General features: G+C 40.1%; 1 protein-coding gene across 2 annotated transcripts; it reads left to right on the forward strand.

Annotated features, from left to right (window-relative positions):
- Positions 1-332: 332 nt before the first annotated feature.
- On the forward strand, positions 333-25,450 carry ero1b (endoplasmic reticulum oxidoreductase 1 beta). 2 transcript variants are annotated; one of them, XM_066697060.1, is made up of 16 exons: positions 333-785; positions 6,000-6,119; positions 8,201-8,284; positions 9,006-9,047; positions 13,751-13,833; positions 14,858-14,931; positions 15,557-15,677; positions 15,783-15,829; positions 16,083-16,094; positions 16,232-16,258; positions 17,477-17,569; positions 17,666-17,912; positions 18,445-18,514; positions 20,497-20,583; positions 21,684-21,817; positions 22,426-25,450. In XM_066697060.1, the coding sequence occupies exons 1-16, from the start codon at positions 612-614 to the stop codon at positions 22,484-22,486; spliced, it is 1,476 nt and encodes a 491-aa protein (XP_066553157.1). In that variant the 5' UTR covers positions 333-611; the 3' UTR covers positions 22,487-25,450. The 2 variants fall into 2 exon arrangements, with proteins under 2 accessions (XP_066553157.1, XP_066553156.1); XM_066697059.1 differs by lacking the exon at positions 333-785 and adding an exon at positions 2,773-3,025.
- Positions 25,451-27,210: the final 1,760 nt, after the last annotated feature.

The raw sequence follows: 27,210 nt of genomic DNA on the forward strand, positions 1-27,210 counted from the left end.
GTTTAAATTGCGTAAAAGTGTCTGGTTTTGAGTACAGCTCTTTCTGTAAAGTGTTGAAGTGTGCACTGCAGAAGAACTGAGACAATGCACGCATTTTATCGTTTTAAAAACACAAAAACCGAAGAAGTGGGACCTCTGCTCACACCTCCACTTCCCACGGCAACCTCAATCATTTAGAGGAAAACGCCAGCGTTAGCCACTGAGCTCGAACTGATTTCATTTCGCAACAAAAGACACAGTGCCCCGTTTCACACATCCACTGATGAGTTTGTTTTTCTAGTGGTCATGCCTGCTCTTGCCTGCGGGGGCGCTATAGACCTTGGCTCTTACGTTTAAAATAAAGGACTCCAGCTGAGTCTTCCTGTACTTCCCGTATCACCGGTTAACTCTTCCGCACATAACACAGCTTTCTCAGTGTGGATCAGTGCGATCGTGGGTGCCACACACTGCTCACTCCAATGGTCATATATTGACTAATAACGCGGCGTTTCGGCTCTTCTTCTGCGGCCTTTTCTCGCCCTCCTCCGCGACTCCGCGAGTTGGATTTCTAGATCATTCCGCTCCGTCAGGTTTCTGTCGTTCTGTATATATTTTCTCTCTTTGAATCCGTGATGATAAAAATCACGGTCCAGGCCGGAGGAATATTTCTTTTCCTGTGGCTGTCTGTTGGGGACTTTGTTGTGGGCTGGTTGGACAGCATCAAACCCGGCAAACAGGCGAACGAACCTTCTAGCAGCAGCAGCGAGGCACTCTTCGATCATCTGGACCACAGTTGTTTCTGTCATGTAAGTATCAAATCGGTTATCAACCAACGCATAACTGCTCACTTTAAGCCTGGCATTTGGGTTGCGTTTGTGTAGCGCACATTTCCGCAGTTCTGCGCAGATCTGCACAATCCCAGTGATCCCATTGGTGGAGCCGTGCAGACACGCGCAGACCTGCGGACGTTGGCGACCTGGAACACGACCCGAACTCTTCTGGTATTTTCTGCTGTCACCTTATTTTGACGTCACATAAGGGTAGCTAATTGGAAGTGTTTGCACATTGATTTTCTTTCCACTTATTTCCACTCCACTGTCATTTTTATAGGATTATGTATTACTTATTGATAGATATAATTACATAACAAAATAACTGTTTTACAATCTATACCTGTCATTACCAACAGTGGGCTGGATGTTTCTTTAATAATTTTAAAATAATAGTAATAATAAATCAAGAGGCAACCATTCCGCTGCATATAACGCATATCTACAAACAGAGATTATGACGATATGCTTTTCATATCATATATGTTGTTTGTGGTACTAGTAATTCCGTGTATAGGTACATGAGTACTGTAAACTCACTCTTGTGTCCTTTTTATATATTTTTCTCAGTGGTTACATTATTTAAATATCACCGAAACATTGATTTCCATAATAAGTACACCACACTGAGCATATGATCGCATCTGCAGCAGTTTCATGAACTAAAGTCGGGCAATTAAACAATTACAAACGCAGTCCACACTGTTACTAGTTCTACTAATATGCAAACCTAATAATGAGAAGAACAGATTTTTTTCTTAAACCTGAAACCTTTTTAGTGGTTGTGTTTATAGGTGACTTTAGCATCAGCTCTGTTTGAAATTCTTATCACTATGGAACATAACTGGGCATTAAAGAGGACTTTCAGAGACGCTTGGATCAGTTTTGTGTCAGTTTTTTCTCATACTGCATGTCTGGCCGAGACGTGTCATACTGTTTGCACTGCACGTTTGTGTGGCTTTTAAACCACAGCCAGTTTCACACTTCAGTTAATAGGTGTTGTAATATTACCTGTAGTTAAGTGAGCTCTTGAATAGTGCGTACGTTTGATAAAATAAAGAAAGCCCAAATGAATTGTCTGCAAACTCTTCAGGGCCAGTAAATGTATTCCCTGTTCGACGATTTCCTAATAGTTCTTTATCGATCTGAAATGCTAGTATATGCACTTGGCCGAGAGAGCTGAAATGTGTGTGTAAAATAGTTTAGATAACCAATGGAACTGAATTGATACATCTGGACTTATTTTATTACGCTAGTGTGTTATAAAGAAACATTATGTGAGCGTAGCCTGTACATCTGGAACACAAATAATCAAATCAATATAGTCAGTGTATCTGCAAAGTGTTGGATTGGAACAATAAACGTGATGATACAGGTGCAGAATTAAATAAATGTAACATTTCTGCTTTAATACATCTTGCAGTAGACATGTTATTACAGATTGAGCATTTTAGTTCACTGCTAGGAAGTAACGAGGATGTTACAAATGTGTAAATCAAGTATAATGACAATAATAACCAGTTTAAATGTTTGCCGTTTCAATCCCTCTCCCTTTATTCGCTATTTATTCTCCATTTAAGCTACATTCTCAAAGAAAAGTTGATCTCGTCGCTTTTGGGGGGGGGGGCAGGAAATCTATAATCACTGTCTCCAAACTGGTTGAAACGTGGTCGCCGCCCACTGGGTGTTTTAGAGCGCCGTGGTGTGTTGGGATTGGGCCAACAGAACGCCGCGCTACGCGAGGGATTATGGGGCGTGTAGTCCGTGCATCCGGGGAACACCGTTGTTTGCGGTTACAATGGCAGGATTCTCAAACTACAACTGTCAGTGTGGAGGGGGAGGTGCGTGTTGTGACACATGCGGCGGGCCGGCCTGTTATTAGAGGCGGGGTTTAGATAGCAACAAGGGGGCTGGAAGTGACCGTAAATCCCCGGGGCCGTTGCCGCTGTTGAGGTAAGCCTTCAGAGTTGTCAGAGTGCAATCTCTCCAGGGACAGGACAGGTAGCGGGTGCCGTGTGTGCATGCGTGAGGGAAAGTGCATTTATAGCACGGAAAAGCTACGGTTCAGTATTCAGTCCAAACTTTCAATACTCGGCATCCTCAGCAGTGGAGACGAGGGTACTGCGTTACCCAGCGGCGGTATGGTCGGTGCCCACCTCTACGCCGCGCTGGCATGGCTGATCTCAGCCCCGTTTTTCGGAGAGTTCAGATCGGAGGTCAGTGCGTAGACTTTGAATGAGCGAAGAAGTTTGATACTGTGCTTGTGCTGCTGCAGCGGTTTGCGGCAGTTACTGTTGGTGCTGACATCCCCAGAGTGGGGTTTTGCTTGTTCGCTTTCCAAGTTTCTGCTTTTCTCATCTTAACATACCCCTGTTAAAAATTTGTCAACCATTATGATAATAAATTAAAACAACAAATCAACAAAAATACATTATTTTAAAAATTCCAAAACAAGACAAAAATCAATTTTGTGCAATTCCTTAAAAGTTGCACATTTTCTGGTTATAGTTTTTAACAACTATTTTCATATATTATCATTTAACATAATTATTGCTTTCCTGCTTTTGCTGACAGTCTACTTTCAAAAAGCAATCATTATAATTTATTTTGTGGTAGTACACAAAATCCTTTCTGTAGGCCACATGAGCTAGTATTTTCAACACTAAAAGTGGACATTTGTGCATTTTTCAACTTCATCAATTGACAGGAATATATTCTATACCACAGACGCTAACAACAGACGCACTCAATGTTACATTGCTGTACTAGCTTGAATATATTCGGCATTCATAATTAATGTGTAAGCCAAGGACTTTATCCAAAACTGATAGCAGGCTCTTTGGTCACTTCTCTTGTACAAAGCACTAATTTATTCATTGTACTTGTGAAAATAAAGGGCATGAAAAAACAGGCAGGTATCAGATTGACAATGGAAAGGGTGATAGTATCCTTTGCTATAGGTCTAGATATTTTTATTAATTATATATATATATATATAATAATGCCCCCCCCCCCACCTGCACTAATGGTTTAGATGACTTGCATGTATAAGGCTATTTGTTATTTGTACCAACTATATCATCTATATATGGTGTTAATATGACTGTTAATTTTACTCTACCATATGTGACACTTGTGCCAGTGAAATTATGTTTCTTGGGAAGACTTGCTTGTTTTTTTTTAATTCTTCGTGAAAGGTTGTTCCACAGCAAATAGCAGGAGATGATACTTTCTCAAGCATTTTTTAAAATTTCCCTCAGTTTTGCTTGCTAGCGTGTGGAATAGATCTGGAGAGTAATATTTTCTATAGCGGGGCTGGGCAAACCTGCACCAAGATCCACAATCCTGCAGGTTTTACAGGTCTCTAATTTATCAGTCAGTGGATACCCTGACAACATTGACATTTTCACTTCTTAAACACTTGTCTCAGTTGAGCAGTTAAGGGTTTGAAACGCAAAACAAAAAAACAAGAACAGAAGGCACAGAAGGTTCTTGCTGATATGCAGTTGATAACTGTTCTATAGAGAGAGAACATAAACCGTTTTGAAAGATGCAAGGTAATGTTTGATATAACTTTTGATTTGCTTATGGTTGGGCAGTAGCCCGTAAAGGTGACGTGTTTTTAAACCCTGGTTTTAAATGGCAGCATGAAAACACTTCACAAAAAATATGGAGACTTGGCTCTCAATGCATCAGTGCACTGTTCTTCAGTGGAGCATTTAGACTCGGCATTTGAAATGCAATAGAAGGTTTTGCACTCAATCTGCATTCATACTAAGCAAACAAGTATTGCCAGAATATGTTTAAATGAACCCAGTTACCAAAGTGGTTCAGATTAAATCTATTGTAGTCGCAGGTGTAGAAGAAAGCTCAATAGGCTTGAATTACTGGTGCATGGATGATATATGCAATATGTATTAGGAGTACATTATTTTTTAAATCCTCAGACCGATATCATCCATATAGTGACATAAACTCAAAGAAACCAAAAAAGAACAAAGACCAATCCCAGAACCTACTACTACCAGGTTTCGCATGCAACGAATATGCACATATTTCATACAAAATAGGTACAAACATACATATACACATTTTTGCCGAATTCACAGATGTTTGCTTCCAGTGTGAGTTCAGAGATAAAAATCTAGACTAATTCTCATCACAGTAACATACTGTTTCCAATAAATGGGAAATTCTGGTTGCTTTTCAGTTCAGCTGCAGTCAGTGATAGAAAGCTGCCCCAATTTCAGATAAGGTTATCTTCCCAATTTGATTTGACATTTTTTGTTACTATAGGCTAACTGAATAAGAAGGTCTTGTATATAAGGATGAGCAGCAACTGAGAAACAACTTTTTAACTCCTCTGCAAAGTAACATTTATTCAAAATGAATAATATGAATTAAACTTCACATCTTCACATCACTGTCCCTGGTACATATTTTGTATTGCTATCATGGATTCATCTTTTAAATGTTTGTTTTTGCTTATTGTTAAGGAATCCAGTATCATCTAGGAATGCATCATTAAGATTGAAAGTATTGGAAGGCAGTTGAATCGGTTTGTCATAAATGGCATTTGTATAGCTAGAAGGCAATGCAATAAGAATTCAGAAATGAATCTGTATTGAATCATTTTAAACACATTAGCACTAAAAGTATGAGACCTGACATTACTGGAAAATAGTCAATTTAGCAATGAAATGACAGATCTCATGAAGAAAACAAGAAACAATTTAGTAATGGGGTCCTGCTAGTGTTTTTGTAAGTGGTTAAATAGGAAGGAAGCTCAGTATCAATGTACCGTATTAAGGAAGCCAAGATGCTGTCTCGTCTCTTTTGCAGCCGTAGCTGGTTTTCTGCACAAAGACTGCAACACTGCCCTTCTTCACAAAACCACCATTTTAATATATAATCAGAAATGGGTGCTGACAATATTATTGAATTTGAATGGGACATACCTGTGACATTTCCCTAGTCAAAGTATTAATAATTAAACAAAATTATAAGTTTGTCATGGACAGCAGTGTAAAGGCTTCTGTTTTCAGTTGCCATTTTCACAGGCTTATCTCTTATAAGTGCAAACTGGTTTGAGACTTCTGCAGTCAATATGACCTTTCTCACATGGTGAACTTGTATCTACTTCTTATCGTAGCTTTGAGGTTTAGGTAAATGTCCTCTCTTGTTTTGCAGCTGACTGGGGTGTTGGACGACTGCTTCTGTGACATCGAGAGCATTGACGTCTTCAACAACTTCAAGATTTATCCTAGGATCCAAAAACTGACCGGGAAAGACTTCTTCAGATACTACAAAGTAAGGGCACATTAGGTGTGGCATTCCCTATTACAAAAACAAAGAAACAGATGGGCAAAACCAATAAAGCAGAAGCACAGTGTTCCTTAAGGGTGTATAAGAAGGATTTGGTCAAATGTTGAGGTCTCTCCTGAAATGGATATTGGAAAGTTTCAAGTCCCTGTAGCTGCCATTGTCAATGTGCTGGTCAAATGTTTTATTAAGGCAAAAGTGTAAAATTAGCATACATGTTTGTCCTATTTGACTACCAAACTCTGTCTAGAAAAACAAAGAACAAAACTGCATTGTTGATTTAATTCTATAAGGTACACAAGTTGTTTTCATGGGATAGAATTTGTTATAATAGAAAATGCATATATTGCTAATCTGTCTCCTATATACTGTATGATTTAAACCCCAGTTAACGATCTTTAAACATGGTCTCAAATTGATCTCCAACAGAAGATCAATGTGTATATTTAATAAGATGGACAAGATGACAAGCTAGTGTTCTTTGTGAATGTGTAACAAACTGAAATGTGGGAGGACTGTGTAGTTGTTGTTGCCCCCCCCCCACATAAAGTACAGTGACTTTTTAGATTGGATGCAATACTTGAGGTAAAAATAGGTTACATAGCAATTAGTGAGGTGAAAACAGCCCCACCCCCCAAAGCACATGCATCATGATCTTAACAACCACATCAAGGATTGCATTCTGAAGAGGTAACTAGTTTTCAAGAGGCTGTGGAAATTGAAAAGCGCAGGCTGAAATATCCGGTTGCATTCAGTCCCTCGCACAGGGAAACCTAACTCATCTAGTCTCAGAGTACTTTTCCTTACATCCACCGCAATAATCTTCCTCTCGTTGAGATGTGCTAATGTATTGGTGGAAGCTAGTTGGAAGTCTCTGGGGTGCAGAATTTGTTTACAGGTTCTGAATACGCTCTACCCTGGAGCATTGTGCTCAACACTAGGAAGGTACATCTCAGCCACAATAACTGTCTGTGAAAGAAAGAAGTCATGATTCTACACTACAGGGGCAGTGGGCTGATTGTGAAACACATTGAGCCCAGTAAGATTGCTTGTTGATGACATCTGTCCTTTATGGGATGTTTGGAGCGTGTCAGTTTACTTATAGGCCTTAGCTGAAGTGGGAATTAACTCCTATTTGATTCATTCATTTTGGGGAATACTTTGTTCAGGTTTTAATTTGCTTTATTTTGACATTTTAAAAAGCACCTAAAAACAAGCTGCTTTGGACACTGTCGTGAACATTAAAAGTGGGGCCCATTTTTTTGGACTAATTGACACAGAAACCGTGTTCCACAGCTTCTCCACAGGGTGTTCTAATATAAAAGCCTAAATCGAATGCACTTCCTCTGTTCCCAGCTGTGAAGCCAGGGTCCTAGTTGCAGTCTTGCTGTTTGATGTGTTGTATGGTTTTAATTGGCAGCTTGCAGCGAGCCCTTTACACAGCTATCTGTCTCGCTGGCAGCTGACCTGTGTTGCAAGCCTGCAGGTGGTGTGGCAGATTAGGAGCCCGAGTTTAACTTCTAGAGGACAAAGAACGATAAGCTAATGGAACAAGCAAAAACCCCCTCCACACATACATGCATACACACGCACACACACACACACACACACACACAAACTTTGATTAAAAATGAGTGATAATTAAAGTGCTCTATGTAAGTTTTTAGCTGCATTGCATTCACCTTTACATCAGGTTATTTATGTCCCATTTACATTTTCAGTCTGTCATGTGGGTTAGAGTCTCGGTTTTGAAGAAGAGGAAACAAAATGCTTCTTTTTTTTTTTTTTTACTGACCTACGGAGGTTTCACTGCCACAACGGGGAACCAATCCACATAGTGCCTTAAGAGAAGTTTAACTAAAATGTGTATTATGACCCATCCATAATACTTTTTAAATATCATATATATGCACATTTATTATTTAATAATGCAACGGTATACAAAGATAGTATTATGCACTCATTAACACTAATTGGACTCCTGTGCTTTTGTAATGCTTGAAAATGTATTTTAAACTGTAATATGTGTCACTGATCAGTCTAATTGGTTTCCTCCTGTTTTCCTGCAGGTTAACTTGAAGCGTCCTTGTCCCTTCTGGCCAGATGACAGCCAGTGTTCAATCAAGGACTGCCAGGTGGAGCCCTGCCCTGAGGTCTGTCGTCTGTCAGATTGTGTCAATGCCGAAGTTTGATAGCGACCGCATTAAGAAACGGCAGACCCGGGAGGCTCTGCTTTTCAGGAGCTCTCTACCCTTCCTGGCAAGAGTGTGCCATTAAAATACAGCTCTGACAGGAGCACAGATTGCATGTTAAGTGCAGACTGTTTTCTGTTTCCAGTGTTTTGGAATATTGATTGGAACAAGTGTAAGAAACGCCCCATCACATTTGTTTTTCAAATAAGCAGACACTGATTTCGAATGGTGTTATGTTTTTCACCAAGGGTTTTGTTTTTGGAAATGTGTATTAGAATAAGATGAAGAAAGGAATAGCCAAAGTTAATATTTTCCTGTTAAAGATTTATCACAAATCCTCTCTTGATATCGCTATTGAATGTAGTGACATAGTGGTTTAAATTGCATTGATTGGCCATTGGTTGAAATGGTACACAATTGGATGGAACTAGTTTTACTTTTGTGGTTGCAAGAGTGAAGACTGGCGTCCTTGTCTGATGCTTGCAAAATCAACCCGTCTAGAGATCCCTGAGAATCTATGCACACTGTTCTTCAGGAAGATTAATACAATTCTCTGTCCTTGTGATACAGGTGTTGACGTTTAGATGATGGTCTTCTGCCTGTCATTCTGTCGAAGCACTTCATAGTAAATTGTGTTAAAATCTAATGGTTCTCATGTATTTTCTTGTATTTCTCTTTACAGAGCAAGGTTCCAGTGGGAATTAAAGCTGGCAACTATAATAAAGTAAGTCTCTTTCTTAATAAATGGTAGATGTTGACTCACACCGAGGGTATAAAGCAGTAATCTTATATTTAGAAATCTCAATGTATCCCTCTGAGGGATTAGGCCTAGTTCTCTTGAAGCACATCGAACCCTGGGGGATGGTTGGAAGCAGCCGTGATTATTAGAAATCAAATCAATGTTTCGCCAGTGCGAGTTCACAGAACTGCAAACGTGAATTTGAAAGCATCTGTTAGGAATCTGAGCACAACCAAGAAAGAAAGCGACGACACTCCTTTGAAAATAATGAAGTCTGGGCTTCAGTTTAACAATATTGTGGTAGCATTTTGTGTCCAGTCTCAATTATTGACCTGTTTGCACATTACTGCCCAGTGTTCCTAGCAAAATGTATTTCTTTACTCTGGTACCTCTTTGTAGCTCCTTCTATAAATAACTAGTTTTATGATTTGGAGGTATTGGTCTCAACAGGTGTAATCAAAAATGTAAATAAGGCTGGTTAAGTCTATATGCAAATTGTCCTTACTGCTTTCGTACATTTAATCAAAATTCAATTCCCAAGTCATTTGACACTGCAGGCGACTTATATTGATGATTACATAAGACTAAATGGCAGGTGGGGGGTGGGGAAATGGCACATTGCACTGCATATTTTGTCATAACATATGATCAAACCTAAATACAGTGTTATATATTTTGTGACAGTGTCTGCTATGCAGTCGCTCCCTGTCCCTTCTACAGCATTCGCCGTTTGCAGACAATACCCAAGTTAGTTCAAATGCAATAAAAGCTTGAAAGGGAGAACAAGTTTAAAACCTGTGGAAACTGGTTAAGATTCTCTGAAAGAATTCAAGAACTTTAAATGTATCTAGTAGTGTATCCTCTGTCCCAGGTTGAGCACCACATGCATTAACTTGCGTGAATTGCAAAGTGTTCTCAAACGGATAGGTTTGCGCCTACATATTGAGAACTGTGCGCCTTTAATTAATTGCAGAAAATCTCCTTTAAGGGAAAGCTGGATAACATGCATAATTGAACATGTTCATTAACTTTGTTCAGACTATGACCTTTAACAAAACAGGCTGTCGTCATTTATAATGCAAAACTTCATCCACAGGAGGATTATGTCATTGTTTTGGGAGGGATATAGCCTTAATGTACAATTCCAAAACGAATGAATAAGCCATCAAGCCTGCGACGTTGCTGAAAGTATTTCAAACGCCAATTTCCACTGAATGTAAAACAATGAAGTGAAAGTATAAATTAATCATATCGGAGATGGTGCAATAAAGTCTAAATTAAAATTTGGTGGCTGGTTTGAACTGGAATTTCCTGCAAAGCCTACCTATGCTCAGCCGCTCTGAAGTTCTGTCAACTCAGATTTCAGGCTAGCCTATTTTATTTTCTGCACACATTTATTCATATGTGTATTCATTTGGCAGATGTCTGTCTCCATGGTGACCTATGAAGTCTACAAAAGTACTGTGTAATCAATACGCAGTACAATACTTCCCTCATTATACTGTATAACTCAAGTGGATAACAGTTTGAGGTTTTCATGTGGTGCCAGAGAGGTTATTGTGAATAAAGCGTGAGCATTGATGGAGCTGCTCCATCACTACAATGTGTACCACAGCCTGGACTTATTACCGTGGAAATGAAACTTCTCTTCTGGGAGAGTCTCATTGCCTGCCCACTCTCATGTACTGCCATGCTGGCCTATCATCCTGGCCTATCATCCTGGCCTTAATAAAAAGAGCTCCACAAACCAAGAAAGCACACACACTTGTCATAAAGTGGCTTTTTCACTGTTGCGTGACTTAATTTTGCCATGCCCTTGGAGCGGATGCATTGTAAGAGGCCCTTGGCTACAATTGTGCATTTAAAAATAGACAGTCGGATTGTCAGTGCTGTCTTCCTCGGCACTAATGCTTCACTAGTAGGCTGATCTAGCTGAAATGCAAATGAAAGATCTCGTCCTGTATATGCATGTAGAGCTGTAATAAGCAGCTGGTTGAATTGACGTCACTGTCACAGCTGGCTTGGGTGGCTGATGCAACACTTGCCGAGACCACCTCATCTTTCAGATATCACCTTCATCAGTCCAATAATGAGTAGGGATGCTGAGCTGAGGACGGGTGTCTCCATGTGTTCAAATCCACAAATGAGTCAAGGTGACCGGGCCTTTCTGTCTCTCAGCTCATGAAGACGTTATCACCAGAGCAGGCCACTCACGTCTCGGCTATTCTTATGCTGTTGATTAAACTTCAGGGTGTCCAAGTAATTTGAAATGACCTATTTTTATTCACTGAAGCTGTATTTCACTCTGTAAGGTAGTTTCAGTTCCCAAAATTTCTGAAACTTGCACTACATGTAGAAGTGTGAAAAACGCAGCAAGTTTCTAGCTGCAATACTGAGAAATCTATTTTGACTATTTATATCCCTGTTGCTGAATTAGGGGTGTTTTTTGGCAGAGAAAATAATGTATTGCTTATTTAAAGTGAGTTGGACTCTGTTCTGCCACTCTGTCTAGGTAGCCATTACAACTGTCTCAGTGTTTTCAGTGGTTGTTTGTGCTCAGAGAGCCTGGGGACTCATAAAATCTGAGTGCTATGTAAAACCAGACAAAATACTTATTCAACAGGTCATTTATATGGCTCGTGTTAGACTGTGAATTTCCTTCCAGTTTGTTTTCTATCCGAGTATCCTAAAATGCATTGTTCTTTTGTGTTTTTAAAACATTGAACGGAACAAATAGGATCACATTAACACCCTTTAGAACAAATATTGAATAAATCAGTGCAATGCATTTTTTTGAAGGACAATTTACCTATATAGGAATATGTAGTTTGCTGCGAGACCCAATACTTTTGCCTTTGTTGCTTTTTCTACATCCCACCTCTTTTTAATTCCCCACATCCCCTATACATGTATTGCAGGTAATAATTAGAATGAATACACTCATAAAAGCTGTCAAAATGGTTGTAAAAAATCTATGGATTTGTCTTCTCGCATATATGCCTTGCAGACATGCACTGATATTGAGTATGCAGGCCGACCGGTATTCCTGCAGGAGTGGTGTCAGAGTGCGGGAGTGGAACATTGTTTATGGATGTAAATCTGCAAATGTTGCTTAGACATATTGGAAAAACAAGCAGTGATTTTAGTTTTTCCAGCAATTGAGGTTTTAGCTGTAGTACCCAGTACATTTAAATGTATAGGGGACTTAAAATGTTGTACTGTATTTGAGACCGAAGGTAACCCAATATGAACAATCATTACGTTAAAATGTGCATGGAAGTTACTTGGTAAGCCCTGGTAACCCCTCACTGTTATATTTGGAATGTACTTCAGCATGATATGAATTCTATTGCTGTACTTTTATAATTGGATGATATTGTGTTGTTCCTGACCATGTTGCCACATGAATGCAATCTATTTGCTTTGCATAACTGCATTGTTTTGGGTGCACCTCATCAATATAGGATATTAAGGAAATGCCTTGAGACATTCCCATGGGCAACTATCACACTGTTGTTAGGTTTTGATTTATTTTTCTTCAGTTCACAATAGGTTTTTGACTGCTTTGAAGTCTGTGAAAAAGTGGACTTGCAAATGTATATATTGCTGAAGTTTGGTTGATTTGGCAAAGCAGTGTGAAAGCACTCTCCTCCCCTTTCCATCAAAAGTCAACCTGTAAAACTTGGGTTTTGTATGTGTGAAAAAGGCATATTTTATATATTTCCCCTTTTTGATTTGATCCCTGGAACGTTTTTGCACCACCATTCATAGTGTGATAAACTTGATTTGGTCTAGGCCTAAGAAACACTGTTCTATGGCAGTGGAAATGGCTTAGTGAACAGGCACCTTTTTTTTTTTTTTTTTTTTTGATCACTGAGTTTTCTGGTAAAATCCCAGGCCATCTCCCTCCACTACACCCCAGCCTCCGGAGGGCAGTGGCACAACTCAAAGTGGAGCTGGGCCATGAACACAGGCAGTCAGAGCTGAGCTTCTGTCACCCAAGAGAAGGTCTCTTAGGTGTTTGTCAGTGGAGGCTTCCCCAGAACAGTTCCTCTGTCCTGAGGGTGACAACCCTCAGTCTGCCTGGAGATCACACACTCCTCCTGGGTGCTGCACCTTGCTGTTTGGAATCAGAGATTTAACTGTGTGGATATCTGTAGAATTTTTTTCCTGCCCTAGCCCCTTAAAGGTCTACAAAGCAGTACTTTATGAAATAAATGGAAAAAAACTAAATGCTTATATGTCTCATTAATATTGTTCTATGTGCTGTTTGCATGAGTTCAGTCTGAATGTATTGCGTCAGTGTCTGTAAGAACTGCAGTGCATTTTATCATCCAGACTGAAACGGTTCTCTCCTTCATGTATTATAGAAAGCATATACATTTTCCAAGTCCGACAGTGATCTGAAAAGATAGATGGATAGATCGCTTTGCAAAGAGGCTGAGAAGTCTGCCCAAATTAATAGTGTTAATCATTTCCCTCAGATTATTTTAGCGCTTCAGTACCTTTTCGTTGATATCTTGATGTATCCTGTATCGCAGGCCGTTTGGTCTCGATAATCTCATGGGCATTATTTTATGGTGGAGTTTATGGCACCCAAAGTGTTCTTGAGAAGGTTCAACATATATATATTTGTTATCCAAGTCTATGTAAAACCATACTGCTCTAATTTGTTTTCTATTATATAGTATTCCCAGGCTGTGAATACAATGCAAGTCATGGAAGACTGTGAGCAGGCCAATGAACTTGGAGCCATTAATAGCACTTTAAGGTAAGAACTTTTCTGTGATGTTTTACTATGGGAAGATCACAACAGACTTGAGCACAACTTGTTAATATACTTGTAAATATAGGTACATTATTATTTTATTAAACTATTAAATTATAGAGTTTATTTCAACTAGGTTTATGTAATTCTATACGGTGCTTGTAATATTTAGACTTCGAAATGTTTTTTACACAATACTAAAATGTTCATCATAGATCTCTGTGTTGCTACATCTCACCTGCTACTTACTGCAATATGAATTTATGAAATACATTTGACTTGTCACAGAAAAGTCTATAATTGATTGTATCGGTAGTAAGACCTCCTCTGGGAGTCTGCATAATTTCTGAGTTCCATTACTTTTGTTATTTTAATTCCCTGAAAAAGGAGAGCGAGGGTGTAATTAATTATTTCTGGTGCTTTTGAATTTATGTATTTTTATACCACTGCCCTCGTGGTGTTTGTCTCAGTACACCAGCTCTTGATTAATAGGATTCTGTGGTGTTCATTGTAATAGTCTGCAGCCGCAATGCAAACCTTAACAAGGCCCAATTTACATATGCTACAATCAATCTAAAGCCTACTTGAGCCACAGTTCTTCTGATTGTGTAATCCATGACATTTGGTTGCAGCTCCGGGGTTCATCTTGCTTTAGTTCGTGTTGTGTTCAGGGAGTTATCAATTGTTCTATACATAGCTGCTTGAGTCATTTGGTTACTTTCTGTTTGTCAGTGCTACTAGTGTACTTCCGTTCAGGCGAGCGAATGAAAATAAAGTAGATACAATGTGAATGAAGGGGAAAAGTCATATAAGGAACTTGGAGATTAGTCCTTAGGCCTTGAGGATAGACCTAAGATTCCTATAGCATTTTATTAATTGTTCATGGGTTATTTAATTGTTTGTTTGTTTATCTGTTTGTCAATCTGTAAAGTGCTATTTTGCTGTCCTGCAAAGGGCGCTATACAAAATAAAATCGATTTGATTCAGACAGATTTGACCAAGGTGGAATGTTTGTTTTTCTCTCCAGCAACCAGAGTAAACAAGCCTTTGCGGACTGGGCCAGGCACGATGACGCTCAGGACCATTTCTGTGAACTCGACGGTAGGATTTGTTCCATTGGAGGAAGAAACGAAAGTGTCACAAAGCCCCCTTAAACGTGGGAATTAAAAAAACCAAAAAAAAACCTCAACTACTCAAAAAGGTCACTTTCACTTTGATTTTTTTTCTGTTTAATGTACTCTTCACAAAAACTGTATTAAAGTCCAACAGCTAGTTGAATTTGATGCAGTTGAGAAATACTGAGCATTGACCTTCTCTTTATTTACACACCATTTCCATATACGCCCCCTCAAAATCATCCAGGACTTCTTGATCAGAGTATCTCTGTTTACCTCGCGAGACCAAGCCTTCCTCTCGTTAATAACCCGTTAACGGCTTGCAGATATACCCACAATGTACTACTTCATTCACGTCCGGCACTTTCTTTCAAGATTAAGTCAAAATTGCTTTCTGGTTGTTACAAGCAGTGATTTGTGACAATGATTCCTGTTGTAAATTAAACGGAAATCAAATGCCAAATTTAGAGCAAGATTCTGTGAAGGGATCTTTCAAGTAAAACAGAGATGTGATAATAGTGACAGTGGGGCTATGCTCAACCTAAGCATGGTCTTCACAATATAGCAGGTGTTTTGTGGATGCCCGTTAAAGCTGCTCTATTGGTTTTCAGATGAAACCTCACCTGATGCAGAGTATGTGGACCTGCTGCTAAACCCTGAACGTTACACTGGGTACAAGGGTCCGTCTGCTTGGAGGGTCTGGAACAGCATCTATGAAGAAAACTGCTTCAAGTAAGAAACGCAACCCCAAAAATCGGCCTTGCAACCCGATCGTCTAGTTACAATCGATATTTTGTTGAAGTATTTATATTATTTGTTGTCTCTTTGTTTTCCTAGGCCACGCTCTGTGTATCGCCCCTTAAATCCACTGGCTCCAAGCAGAGGTAAAAGCGGAGTAGATACTTCTGTGCTCTTGTGTCTTCTTGACTGGCTAAAGCTATTGGGAATTCTTACAGTGAGCATAATTCTAGCCAGCACCTTGTTTTCTCATGTCACAGTGTCCTTGATGCAGTGTGCAGCCTAAAACCATGGCTACACATTGGGTAGTATGCAGTACAAGTGTAGCATAGGGTAGTAGGTATTTGTTTTATATTATAGGGTTTAATTTAATCAGTTTTATTTTTCTTTTTCTTTTAGGAGATGATGACGGTAAGAATACAACCTTCTTGCTAGTAACGAGCTGTTCACCTCGGCTGAGTCGTTTGCCTCTGGTTACTTCTATGAAAACATTGTTACAGTTTCTTTGTGGTTTGTATTAATGTGAATTTGTTTTTTGTTTCATGCAGGTGAAGGCTTTTATAATTGGCTGGAAGGTAATTATGTGATTTTTGCGTTATGAAAAATGCAGGTGAAAAAAATATATACGGCTGGTTCATCAGAACCCTCTTATTGTACTTAAATTGGTCCCGTCACAGCAATAATGGGTCGAATAAGGTTGCTGAATTTGAAGCAGAATCCAATAGGCAGCAAGACTCTGATCATGCAGGCTACAATGGCCAGTAGGCGTATATGCTCAAAGGTGTAAGAGGCTTAAAAAATGAAATTCAAACTTTCAGTTTCTTCTTCTTCAGGTGGTAATTGTTTTATTAGAGAGGTTGAAATATGACCAGACAGTTCATCAAAGAGGGCCATTATTACAATTGTCCAAACTCTTTCAACCTTGATTGAAACCCATTCAAATGACACGGGCGTCAGTCAATTCTCCACTTTTGTCAACTCATAAGAATTCACATTTTCTCTATTTCTGAAGCCAACCTACACCCTGTATAGCTAGCACAAGTTTGCTATTCAACCCCTTAATTCTAAGTTCCAAGAACTATATCAAATGGTAAGATCTAACTTGATTTTTATCTGAACTGTAGGACTTGGTCTGTCTCGCACCCAGTCTTCACTTCCTTTTCTCTGCTAAGAGTTCTAGTCTGTAATTTTCCATTGCCTTAACCCTTTCAGAATTTTCAGACAGTCAAGCATTGTTTTGATGCATAACCTCCTATGGTTTGACTCTGACTGCGTGTCAGTGTAGGATCACAGGGGTTCTGTTGTGATTTTGTCTGGCTCTGAGCTCGAATTACTTGAACATGTCAGACTGCTCAGACAGGAAAAGGTTTTTGTTAGCGTAGAAAGACAGCCATGCCGAATACACACTGACCCCTCTTCGTCTGGTCTGCTTGCACTGTGCATTTCAACTACAGGTTTCTTTTGAAATAGATGTGATTTTGTCAAGTTATTTATTAGTTATTAGTTTATTCTTGCATGGTTTATTTTGTAAGTTGTGAAATAAAACTACATTTTAATCTATTTGAATAAACAATTAGCACATGGAGATGGGATCTAATCACTTAATTAATCTGCAGCCTTAAGCCACATTCACTCCGGTCCCCTGCAGCTTTTTTTAATGAATTACCTTGCTCTGGTGCCTCACGCATTTTGCTCAGAAGAACAACCTTGGGAAAAATACTCACTCAGCCTGCCTCTGAACATTTGGGTATAACCGCTATCTTTTAAACCTGACCATCTTTCTTATCGCACAGGCCTCTGTCTGGAGAAAAGGGTTTTCTATAGATTGATCTCAGGGCTGCACTCCAGTATCAACATCCACCTCTGTGCAAAATATCTTCTCGAAGGTAAGTAAGGACCATGGTGTCTGTATGGCGTATATCCTGACGTGCGAGAGGGCGTGGATGTCTATCTTGTTCCTTTGCTCTGTCTGTGCCCACCAGAGGCCTGGGGGAAGACTAAGTGGGGACCGAATGTCAAGGAGTTCCGCCACCGCTTCGACCCGGCTGAAACCAAGGGGGAGGGGACCAGGAGGCTGAAGAACCTCTACTTCCTGTACCTGATTGAGCTCAGGGCACTGTCCAAAGTGGCTCCGTACTTTGACCGATCCATCGTGAACCTGTACACTGGAAACACAGAGGAAGACGCAGCCACAAAGGACCTGCTCCTACAAGTCCTCAATGAGACTAAGTAAGCCACCCAATTACTTAGTGCTCTAGATTACTAATATTCCTCTAACCAAAGAGAGAGTTGACTTGATGTTGAAAATGCAAGCACCTTAATTTTATCAGTCAACACACTTCCCTCAGCTGTACAGCTTTCCTAATAACAAGGAGAGCCTGCTGGACTGCCATTATATTTCTATTTGTGCCAACTTGGTTTGCAGTGTAAATATGTGTATTTAGTTAGGAGGAATCTGTGTGGGTATAAGAGATGTATTAGGAAACCCTATTGTGCTCACCTTCACCCCTCATCTTGTACAGCATTTGGTTATGCTTCTAAATACTTGATCTGTAGTGTCTTGATAAACGTGGGGAAAAACAGATTTTCACTTCTGAAACATCTATCTAGTTAATAGGTTTGTTTTTTTTCTTATGCTTTTTCTACCTGCTCCACAGAAGAGTTAATGACACTAGTGCAATACAGCAGAACATAGGAAGCGATTGTTTATGGCAGTGTGTGTGGCATTGTAATTATTGACTAAAGCTGGTTCTTTCCACAGAGCATTCCCCATGCACTTTGATGAAAAATCCATGTTTGCAGGACACAAAGTCGAAGCAAAAACATTGAAGGTAAGCATATCTAACATCTCACTGGTTTAGGTGATATTATAGAAGTCGCATATCCATTGACAGGGTTCTGACCGCATTGGATGAGATTTAAGGCAGGGAAAAGTGTCATTAACAACTGCAGTCTTTTGTAACTCGCAACCAATAAGGCCAGTGTATCGGCAACATGCCCCTACATCTCCAAACAAACCAGGTCAGTCAGTAAACCTCTGTTATTGAAGCCGACAATTCATGTTTTGAAAGGGAACCCACTGAATTCAATCATCTCTTTCTTTGTCTGTACAATGTCTACACTTTGAAGACCATTAAATACTTTTTTTGTTATAAGATTGATTTTCAATGAAGGTAGACTACTTCATTTCATATGGACAAACTCCCTGTACTCTCCATTGTTTTGAGTCAGAGCTGCAGATTACAAAAAGCACTAACCTTTGTAATTTGTATTTGTATTATGTCTGTATACACCTGGGAAACGTCTGCAAGTTGGTTTGTTTATCATTTGAGGTGTTTGAATTGCCGCCTGATGACACCTGACATGAACTAACTTTAAAAATCATACAATTCAGGAAACAAATTGCATCAGCATATAACTCGGCAGTTTTTTTCCGGCGATTTGGGTGCTTTACAGAATTAAAATTCCAATTCCATAATTATTGCATCTAGCGAACTTGGAGTTTGCTACTTGGAGTTTGCATGTACAGACGGGTGACAAACCTGAATAAATGAGTGGAGGAAGATAACGAATGCAGATGCCTCCAAACGGGTGTACTGCATGATACAATTAAGCAATTAACATCCTATCATGCTCTGTGGCATGTATACAAATGCTGAGCAGGCCCAGATGACCTTGATTTTGGATCAAGGTGGCAAGAGGAAAGGATCTAAGTGACTTTGAAAGAGGGGTCATTATTGGGGCATGAATGGCAGGAGTTTGTCACAAAGATGCTCAGCTGGCTAGTGTATCAATAGGAACAGTGACTACAGTTACATCTACATTTAGATCTATGGGAAAGACATCAGTAAATAGGGTTGGAAATTGTGGTCGAAAGCGCATATTCGATGACTGTGATGCTCGTGCATTACTGCGATATGTAAGAAAAAACAGAAGAGCAACTCTTTCCCAGATGACTGAGAATGTCAATGCAGGACGTGATCAGACTGTCAGCAAGAACAGTCTGTTGAGAACTACACAGATATTATAATAGGGTTGCAGTGCATAAACCCCTCATTACTAAGACAAATGCACTTCTGAGTGTTCAATGCTGCTAAAACCATATGCACTGGTCTTAAGAGATGTGGAAAAAAGTGATCTGGTCAGATGAGTCATCCTTCACCATATTCTCAACAAGTGGACGAGTGCATGTGTGGCAACACCAAGAGAACGGTACAGGCCTGACTGCTTGACCCCTACAGTGAGGGGGTCCGGAGGCTCTGTTATGGTGTGGGGGGGCATTTTCCTGGTATGGTTTGGGTCCACTTGTCCCCTTAGAGGGAAGGGTCACTGCAAATCAGAGTGATCACCTTTATCCTGTGGTGACACATTTCTATCCTGATGTGAGTGGTCTCTTCCAGGATGACAATGCCCCCATCCACAGGGCACGAGGGCTTACTGATGAGTATGAAAATGATGTGAATCATATGCTATGGCCTTCACAGTCACCAGATCTCAACCCAATTGAACACCTGTGGGAGATTGTGGACTAACGTGTTAGACAGCGCTCTCCACCACCATCATCAAAACCCCAAATGAGGGAATATCTTTTGGAAGAATGGTGTTCCATCCCTCCAGTAGAGTTCAGAGACTTGTAGAATCTGTGCTTACTGAGACACTTTATGTTGGTTTTCCCCTTAATTTGTCACCCATCTGTATGTCTATATCAATAATATTGTATTTACCTCTTTCCTTGTAGCCAGTTTTTGTTTTTTAGTGTATTTTCTAATGGAAAATTAAGTGTAAAAGTTCAGTGCTGTATTTGCTGTCACAGGAAGAATTCCGGCTTCATTTCAAGAACATCTCTCGTATAATGGACTGTGTGGGCTGCAGTAAGTGTCGACTTTGGGGAAAGCTGCAGGTATGATTTATACATTTTTTTTATTTTTTTTATACCATTTTATTCCCTCCACAGTTCATTAATTCATTCCCTTACAAAAATGTTGGGTCTTTGGTGTCTTTATTAAACTCAGTTACCCATCAGGTAAAAACATGTATCTTCCCACTTTTTACAGCTTTCCTAGAAATATTAGTGCACCCTAGACTGTCATTACACTCCTGAGGGAGCTTACTCAGCCAGTGTTCATAGTCTATTTTGAAAGAGGAACCCGATATTGCCTAAGGAACAGATGGGTATTAGGAATCTAGGGGGCAGATGAGAACATCTTCTTCCAATCAACTCATCAATATTGAACCCTCCTTAAACCTGCACATCATTATTTGCATCCAAACATTTGAGCTGCAGTGAAGTGCTGAATAGTCATGTAAATGCACTTTTTTCATGGTTTCTCTTCTTTTAAAAGGGAGCTCCAGATTTATTCTATTAATGTATTCTATAAATCTAAACATATTCTGTGGAGTTTCATGTCCAGCTCATTCTATGTACCAGAAATCAGAGATTGAAAAATATGCCATGATGTCACGGAGGTGCCAACTCTGGAGCTGCTTTGCTGGAATTCAATGGAGAAAATGATTACTGATTAGTGAAGTGTAAAACAAACCATTTTATAGACTTCCATATTTTTGACCTAGGTTTAGTCAATGTTAGGCATTGCTTTTAGGATTGTTTCAGTTCTGCTGGAAAATATACTTGCTGTTCATTATTTCTAAGTCTATGCTGTGCTTGGCAAGCCTATTAGTCTCTCAGGCTTGAAAATAAATAAATAGCGAGCATTTAATCTTTCTGCAACTTAATTGCTGTTACGCAATCTTGTAGTCTTGTTTGTGGATGGAGCTGTCAGATGAAATTGCTCATCTAAGGTGTATATGAATAATAATGCCTAAGAGTAGGCTGGCTGGGATGTTTTATTTTTAATGTAGTGTCGCATTGGGGGTTATCACTCTTATTCTGCTGAGCTGAACAATAAAATAAGCCGAATCAGTCTTTATTCAGCACACGCTGTTCACTTTGCCTGCTCTGGGCTGTGGCTAACGCACTCCTCGTGTCTGATTCCTCTCCAGACCCAGGGACTGGGCACTGCTCTGAAGATCTTGTTTTCCGAAAAAGAAATTAAAAACCTGCCCGAGAACAGCCCGTCCAAAGGTTTCCAGCTGACCCGGCAGGAGATAGTCGCTCTTCTAAATGCATTCGGAAGGTGAGGTCTTTCTCCTGCTCTTTTACTTTTTTCCTAATACTTTTCTTTCCTCATTTTCTCCTTTTGGACATTTTATTTTCCCATAAAAAGGCAGAGTAGCAAAACATGTATTTTCAGTCAATGACATATAATCCAGTTACCGTTGGGCAGACACCGATGCTTTGACACCTGCTGCAAAGGACTGCATTTACAACTGTATTTTGAGATCCCAATCCACCTCCATCTATTTAGAAAGCGAGAGAATTGCAGCTTTATCAGTTACCATCCAGTCAACTCCAGCAATGCACCTGTTCACTGTCTTGAAAAACTGTAACCCTCAATGTTTGAGAAGGTCACGAACGGGGCTTTTTTTACTGAAATGATTGGGAGCGTATCATTAGGTCTTACCTTGATGAATGGAGGGGGGAGAACAGTCTGCGTTTGAACCCAGGTCCTTTTGCGAACACAGAATCAGATTTGACCAGCTCACGTTCTCCGATTGACCTCCTGAAAGTTGAAGCAGAGTGACGGCAGTACAACGTGCCGAACCCACCCGTTCCTCGGCAGTGGTGGCAAATAACTGTTGTTTTACTTTTCTCTCATTTGTTTTTCTCACCGTTCTGTTCCAGGCTTTCGACAAGCATAAAAGAACTTCATAATTTCCGAGTGCTCCTGCAGGATTACAGGTAACGAATATCCCCAGCCACACGTCGTGGCTCTCGCCCAGTGGACACTCGATCACTCTGGGCTTCCCCCAGGGAGAGACTGCTACATCAGGGACTACAGGAGCAATGCCTGGATATTCATGAAAGAGAGAAATACAAATGTCTACACCTTTTCTTACACTCGAATCCCCAAAACTTTCAAGAATCAAGACGTGGGGGCGGGGGGGAAGCAAACAACCAAAAAGGTTCAGCTTTAGCTTCTAGGCACTTCTAGGCTTATTGAAAACTGGCCCAATCATGTTTCCTTGATTTCAAAAGGATACTCTACTGTCTCTATTTATTTGTCCCTTTTACTGATTCTAACTTCCTGGTTGTGGACCCATGAATATTTGCGGTTTCCTAAACACACAGGTCACTTTTATACATGTGTTTTTGTCTCTTCAATGTCAGCTGAAGTGGTGGTATTTGCAGTGGAACTTGCAGATCAAAAAACTGCATTGCATTGCTCGGACCAGTCTGTGATCAGAAAATGGCAATGGCCGCTTTCCTTAATCACGCTGCAATATATCTCAATGGAGGCAGAACAATTTAAAATAGTCGATGTGAGGGTGCAGTAAGTGAATAAGATGTTTTATTTATTTTTTTGTTCATGGAAATGGTTCCTGAAATGACGGTGGATGCATTTCTGTGATGTAATGTCAGGGTTGTGAGAGAGTGATTTTGATATTGTGAAACTTCTGTATGATCTCAGACTTATATGAACTTGATCAACGGACACAAACATTGGGGTTTTGGGGTTTCTGTTATCAGAATGGTATTAAGTAACAGATTGCCACAGTCAATGCAAAGTATGATGGGAAGGGGCTCTTTTGTCACTGGTCACCTTAAAAAAATTATTATATTAATATTTCTATGTATAATTGTGGTTAAAAACTGTTGTAATTGTAATAGCATTTAGGATGATGATGACAATAATAATAGTAATTAAACTTCCAACAATAAGGATACCAAAATACAGGCCAGGTCCTCAGCCTATCTGCACAATTACCAAACCCACAATTACCTTCAAAATCCAGTCCAGCAGTATATTGATCTAGATCTCTGCCTCAGCCGTCCGCAGTTCCTTCAGCATCACTGCTGTACGAGGCGGTCTTGCTTGAGAGAGCCCAAAGACAAGGCTGTTATGAAAGTGATTTTCCTCAAGCAGTGAGTGAGTCCATTTGCACTTGACCCTGTCAGACCCTGTATACGCCAGCCAGTCAGGAAGCTGGCACTCGAGTTGTTCTTGACTGCAGGGATTTTCTAATGCTGGTTTAGGCCCCTTCCATCACAAAGCAAGATGAAGAAGCCATCCAAAACACAGGCCATGGACAAATACTGAACACTAGAGGAAGCAAATGGGAGAGAGCTGGCATGTTTGCATCCAGTTGCACAGACTGGTGCGGTCTTAATGAAGCTGCTGGCTCCAGTAACGTGCAGCACTGGACCTCTAAAGACTATGGTCAGATTGCCAGTATTAAAAATAATAATAATAATAAAAATAATAATAATGTTTTTTGCTGCCTCTGATGCCAAGGACAGAAAGTAAGAATCTTATTGTAAAGCAGTTTGATGTATTTCAGATTTAATTAACTGCGTATCTGAATAGATAACTTACACACATCCTTATATCTTACACCGATATATTTATTCAGCCTGCATCCAGGAAATCCGCCACTTAAGACCTGGATTTGGATTGAATAAATCGATCTGCAAAGTGTATTAGGGAAGTTGTCTCCTTTGTACATTGATACATTTTTTGTTTTACTCGGTGCCGTACGCAAGACTTTGGAATGCATATGCTCTGTTTTTTGGTTATGAAAGTAAGTAACAACCACAAAATATTCAGAATCTGCCGTTGAAATCCGGATCCTGCAGCTTAACAAACCTGCGATGGGTCAAACTGCTGTGAAAGTCTTCTTTCTAAACCCATGTTGAGTTCTCGCAAGAGCTCTCTGCATAATAATAAGGGTGGGTCTAGCTTGTGTAGGACCACTCTTCTGCTTTACGTTTCTATTTTAGATGGTTTATTTCCAGATTTGTGTTGCAGATCTGGAACTGAAATACAGAAGGCAAATGCAACCAATCTAATAATTGCTGCCGTCTCTGACTGTCCGTTTTAATTGGTTGAGGGTTAAATTGCATTAATTCCTATCTATGTACTACATTCTAGTGTTGGGCATAGGAATATAATACATATTGGGTTAATCATTAATCTGTGAGGTCTCCCTAAAAGCTGAAGATTAAACCAAAACATGCCTTCACAATGCTTGCCAACGGGGAATGGATTGTGAAAAATACTTTATTTATCAGTCTACCTGTGATCGATCGTTAGAGTCTCAATACTTAAGCCATTTTATGGAGCAATGTATTGGCCATTGCAATAATTGTCATCAGAAAAAGCCCTTTCCTAGGAGTCCCACGTTCCACAGGATACTTGTGCTGCCTTCAACCTTCTAGTGCCAATGGTAATTATACTTTGTCTGTGTTTCTGCTTCTTTTAGACTCTTTTCACACCTTTATTGTTGCAAAGCCAGAATCAAAGGCACTTGTGAGATTAATACAACAAACTGCAGTGCTACATTCCTTCTTCATGTATGAAATGCATGACCCTAATGGCACAAGCGCTGCCTGTGCAAGCCACTGTCTGCCTTAAACTAAAGTCTAATAATAATACAAAAAAAAAAGTGAAAGCTTGCTCACATTGACAAAGTTGATTGTAAAAAAAAAAAAAAGAGAACCTCAGTTGTCTCTGCTTTCTGTTATTCCCTTGCCCCTTTGCTTTTCGACTGTGTTCTCTCCCACTCTTTTACCGCTTTCAGAGAAGGAATTCAGACCTTTTTTCAGGAGCTGAAACGTGTATATAAATATACTTGCACCTATTCTGTCGTGTATACTCGTCGAGTGTATTTGTTTTGCGGAGAGGAATAAATCTTGTTGTCAAGCATAATGGGGTGTCCGATTTCTTCACAACCTGGGCTGGGATTGAATCAGAACGTGGATCCACACACTAATCACAAATGACTAAAATGGTGCTGATCGTGGCTTTTCTTGCCTGTCCTTGCTCTTGTGGTGCTCTTGGTTCTGCCCCAGTAGGATCACACCATCAAAAAGTTTTTAGTTTTTTAATCTGGGAATTGCTTGGGAAAGTCTGATTTTGAAACTGCTGTATTGTACTTGTTATTTAGTTAGTTTGCCCTGGTGGTGGTGTGATGTAGCTTGCATCTGTGCTCTGGCTCTTGGGATTGTGATCAGAACGGATATGTTAGCATTTGCAACCATCCTAGGCAAGGAAGTGAAACTCATTTGGGTTAGAGTGACTCTTTGATGCCCAGCGGAAGACTCGATGCCACAGCTGGCATGGGGTTTGCACCATGAAGGTAAGTCTACAAATAAGACTTGTGTTCTTCACATATGGCATGAAGAACACTACGCCATGCAGATTTTTATTTTGCCTGGAAATGTCCCTGGGATTTCATATATATACACTCACCTAAAGGATTATTAGGAACACCTGTTCAATTTCTCATTAATGCAATTATCTAACCAACCAATCACATGGCAGTTGCTTCAATGCATTTAGGGGTGTGGTCCTGGTCAAGACAATCTCCTGAACTCCAAACTGAATGTCTGAATGGGAGAGAAAGGTGATTTAAGCAATTTTGAGCGTGGCATGGTTGTTGGTGCCAGACGGGTCGGTCTGAGTATTTCACAATCTGCTCAGTTACTGGGATTTTCACGCACAACCATTTCTAGGGTTTACAAAGAATGGTGTGAAAAGGGAAAAACATCCAGTATGCGGCAGTCCTGTGGGCGAAAATGCCTTGTTGATGCTAGAGGTCAGAGGAGAATGGGCCGACTGATTCAAGCTGATAGAAGAGCAACTTTGACTGAAATAACCACTCGTTACAACCGAGGTATGCAGCAAAGCATTTGTGAAGCCACAACATGTACAATCTTGAGGCGGATGGGCTACAACAGCAGAAGACCCCACCGGGTACCACTCATTTCCACTACAAATAGGAAAAAGAGGCTACAATTTGCACAAGCTCACCAAAATTGGACAGTTGAAGACTGGAAAAATGTTGCCTGGTCTGATGAGTCTCGATTTCTGTTGAGACATTCAGATGGTAGAGTCAGAATTTGGCATAAACAGAGTGAGAACATGGATCCATCATGCCTTGTTACCACTGTGCAGGCTGGTGGTGGTGGTGTAATGGTGTGGGGGATGTTTTCTTGGCACACTTTAGGCCCCTTACTGCCAATTGGGCATCGTTTAAATGCCACGGCCTACCTGAGCATTTTTTCTGACCATGTCCATCCCTTTATGACCACCATGTACCCATCCTCTGATGGCTACTTCCAGCAGGATAATGCACCATGTCACAAAGGTCGAATCATTTCAAATTGGTTTCTTGAACATGACAATGAGTTCACTGTAATAAACTGGCCCCCACAGTCACCAGATCTCAACCCAATAGAGCATCTTTGGGATGTGGTGGAACGGGAGCTTCGTGCCCTGGATGTGCATCCCACAAATCTCCATCAACTGCAAGATGCTATCCTATCAATATTTCAACATTTCTAAAGAATGCTTTCAGCACCTTGTTGAATCAATGCCACGTAGAATTAAGGCAGTTCTGAAGGCGAAAGGGGGTCAAACACAGTATTAGTATGGTGTTCCTAATAATCCTTTAGGTGAGTGTATAT

The sequence above is a fragment of the Amia ocellicauda genome, chromosome 23 (assembly GCF_036373705.1).
Source record: "Amia ocellicauda isolate fAmiCal2 chromosome 23, fAmiCal2.hap1, whole genome shotgun sequence".
NCBI classification, from domain to species: Eukaryota; Metazoa; Chordata; class Actinopteri; order Amiiformes; family Amiidae; genus Amia; species Amia ocellicauda.

Bases quoted from the DNA above. Each gene is read 5' to 3' on its own strand.
- ero1b (XM_066697059.1), top strand. From the start codon at position 2,831: ATGCGTGAGGGAAAGTGCATTTATAGCACGGAAAAGCTACGGTTCAGT. The intron at 15,678-15,782 runs GTAAGAAACGCA...TTGTTTTCCTAG, and splicing joins TATGAAGAAAACTGCTTCAA to GCCACGCTCTGTGTATCGCC. The intron at 17,913-18,444 runs GTAAGCCACCCA...TTCTTTCCACAG, and splicing joins CAAGTCCTCAATGAGACTAA to AGCATTCCCCATGCACTTTG.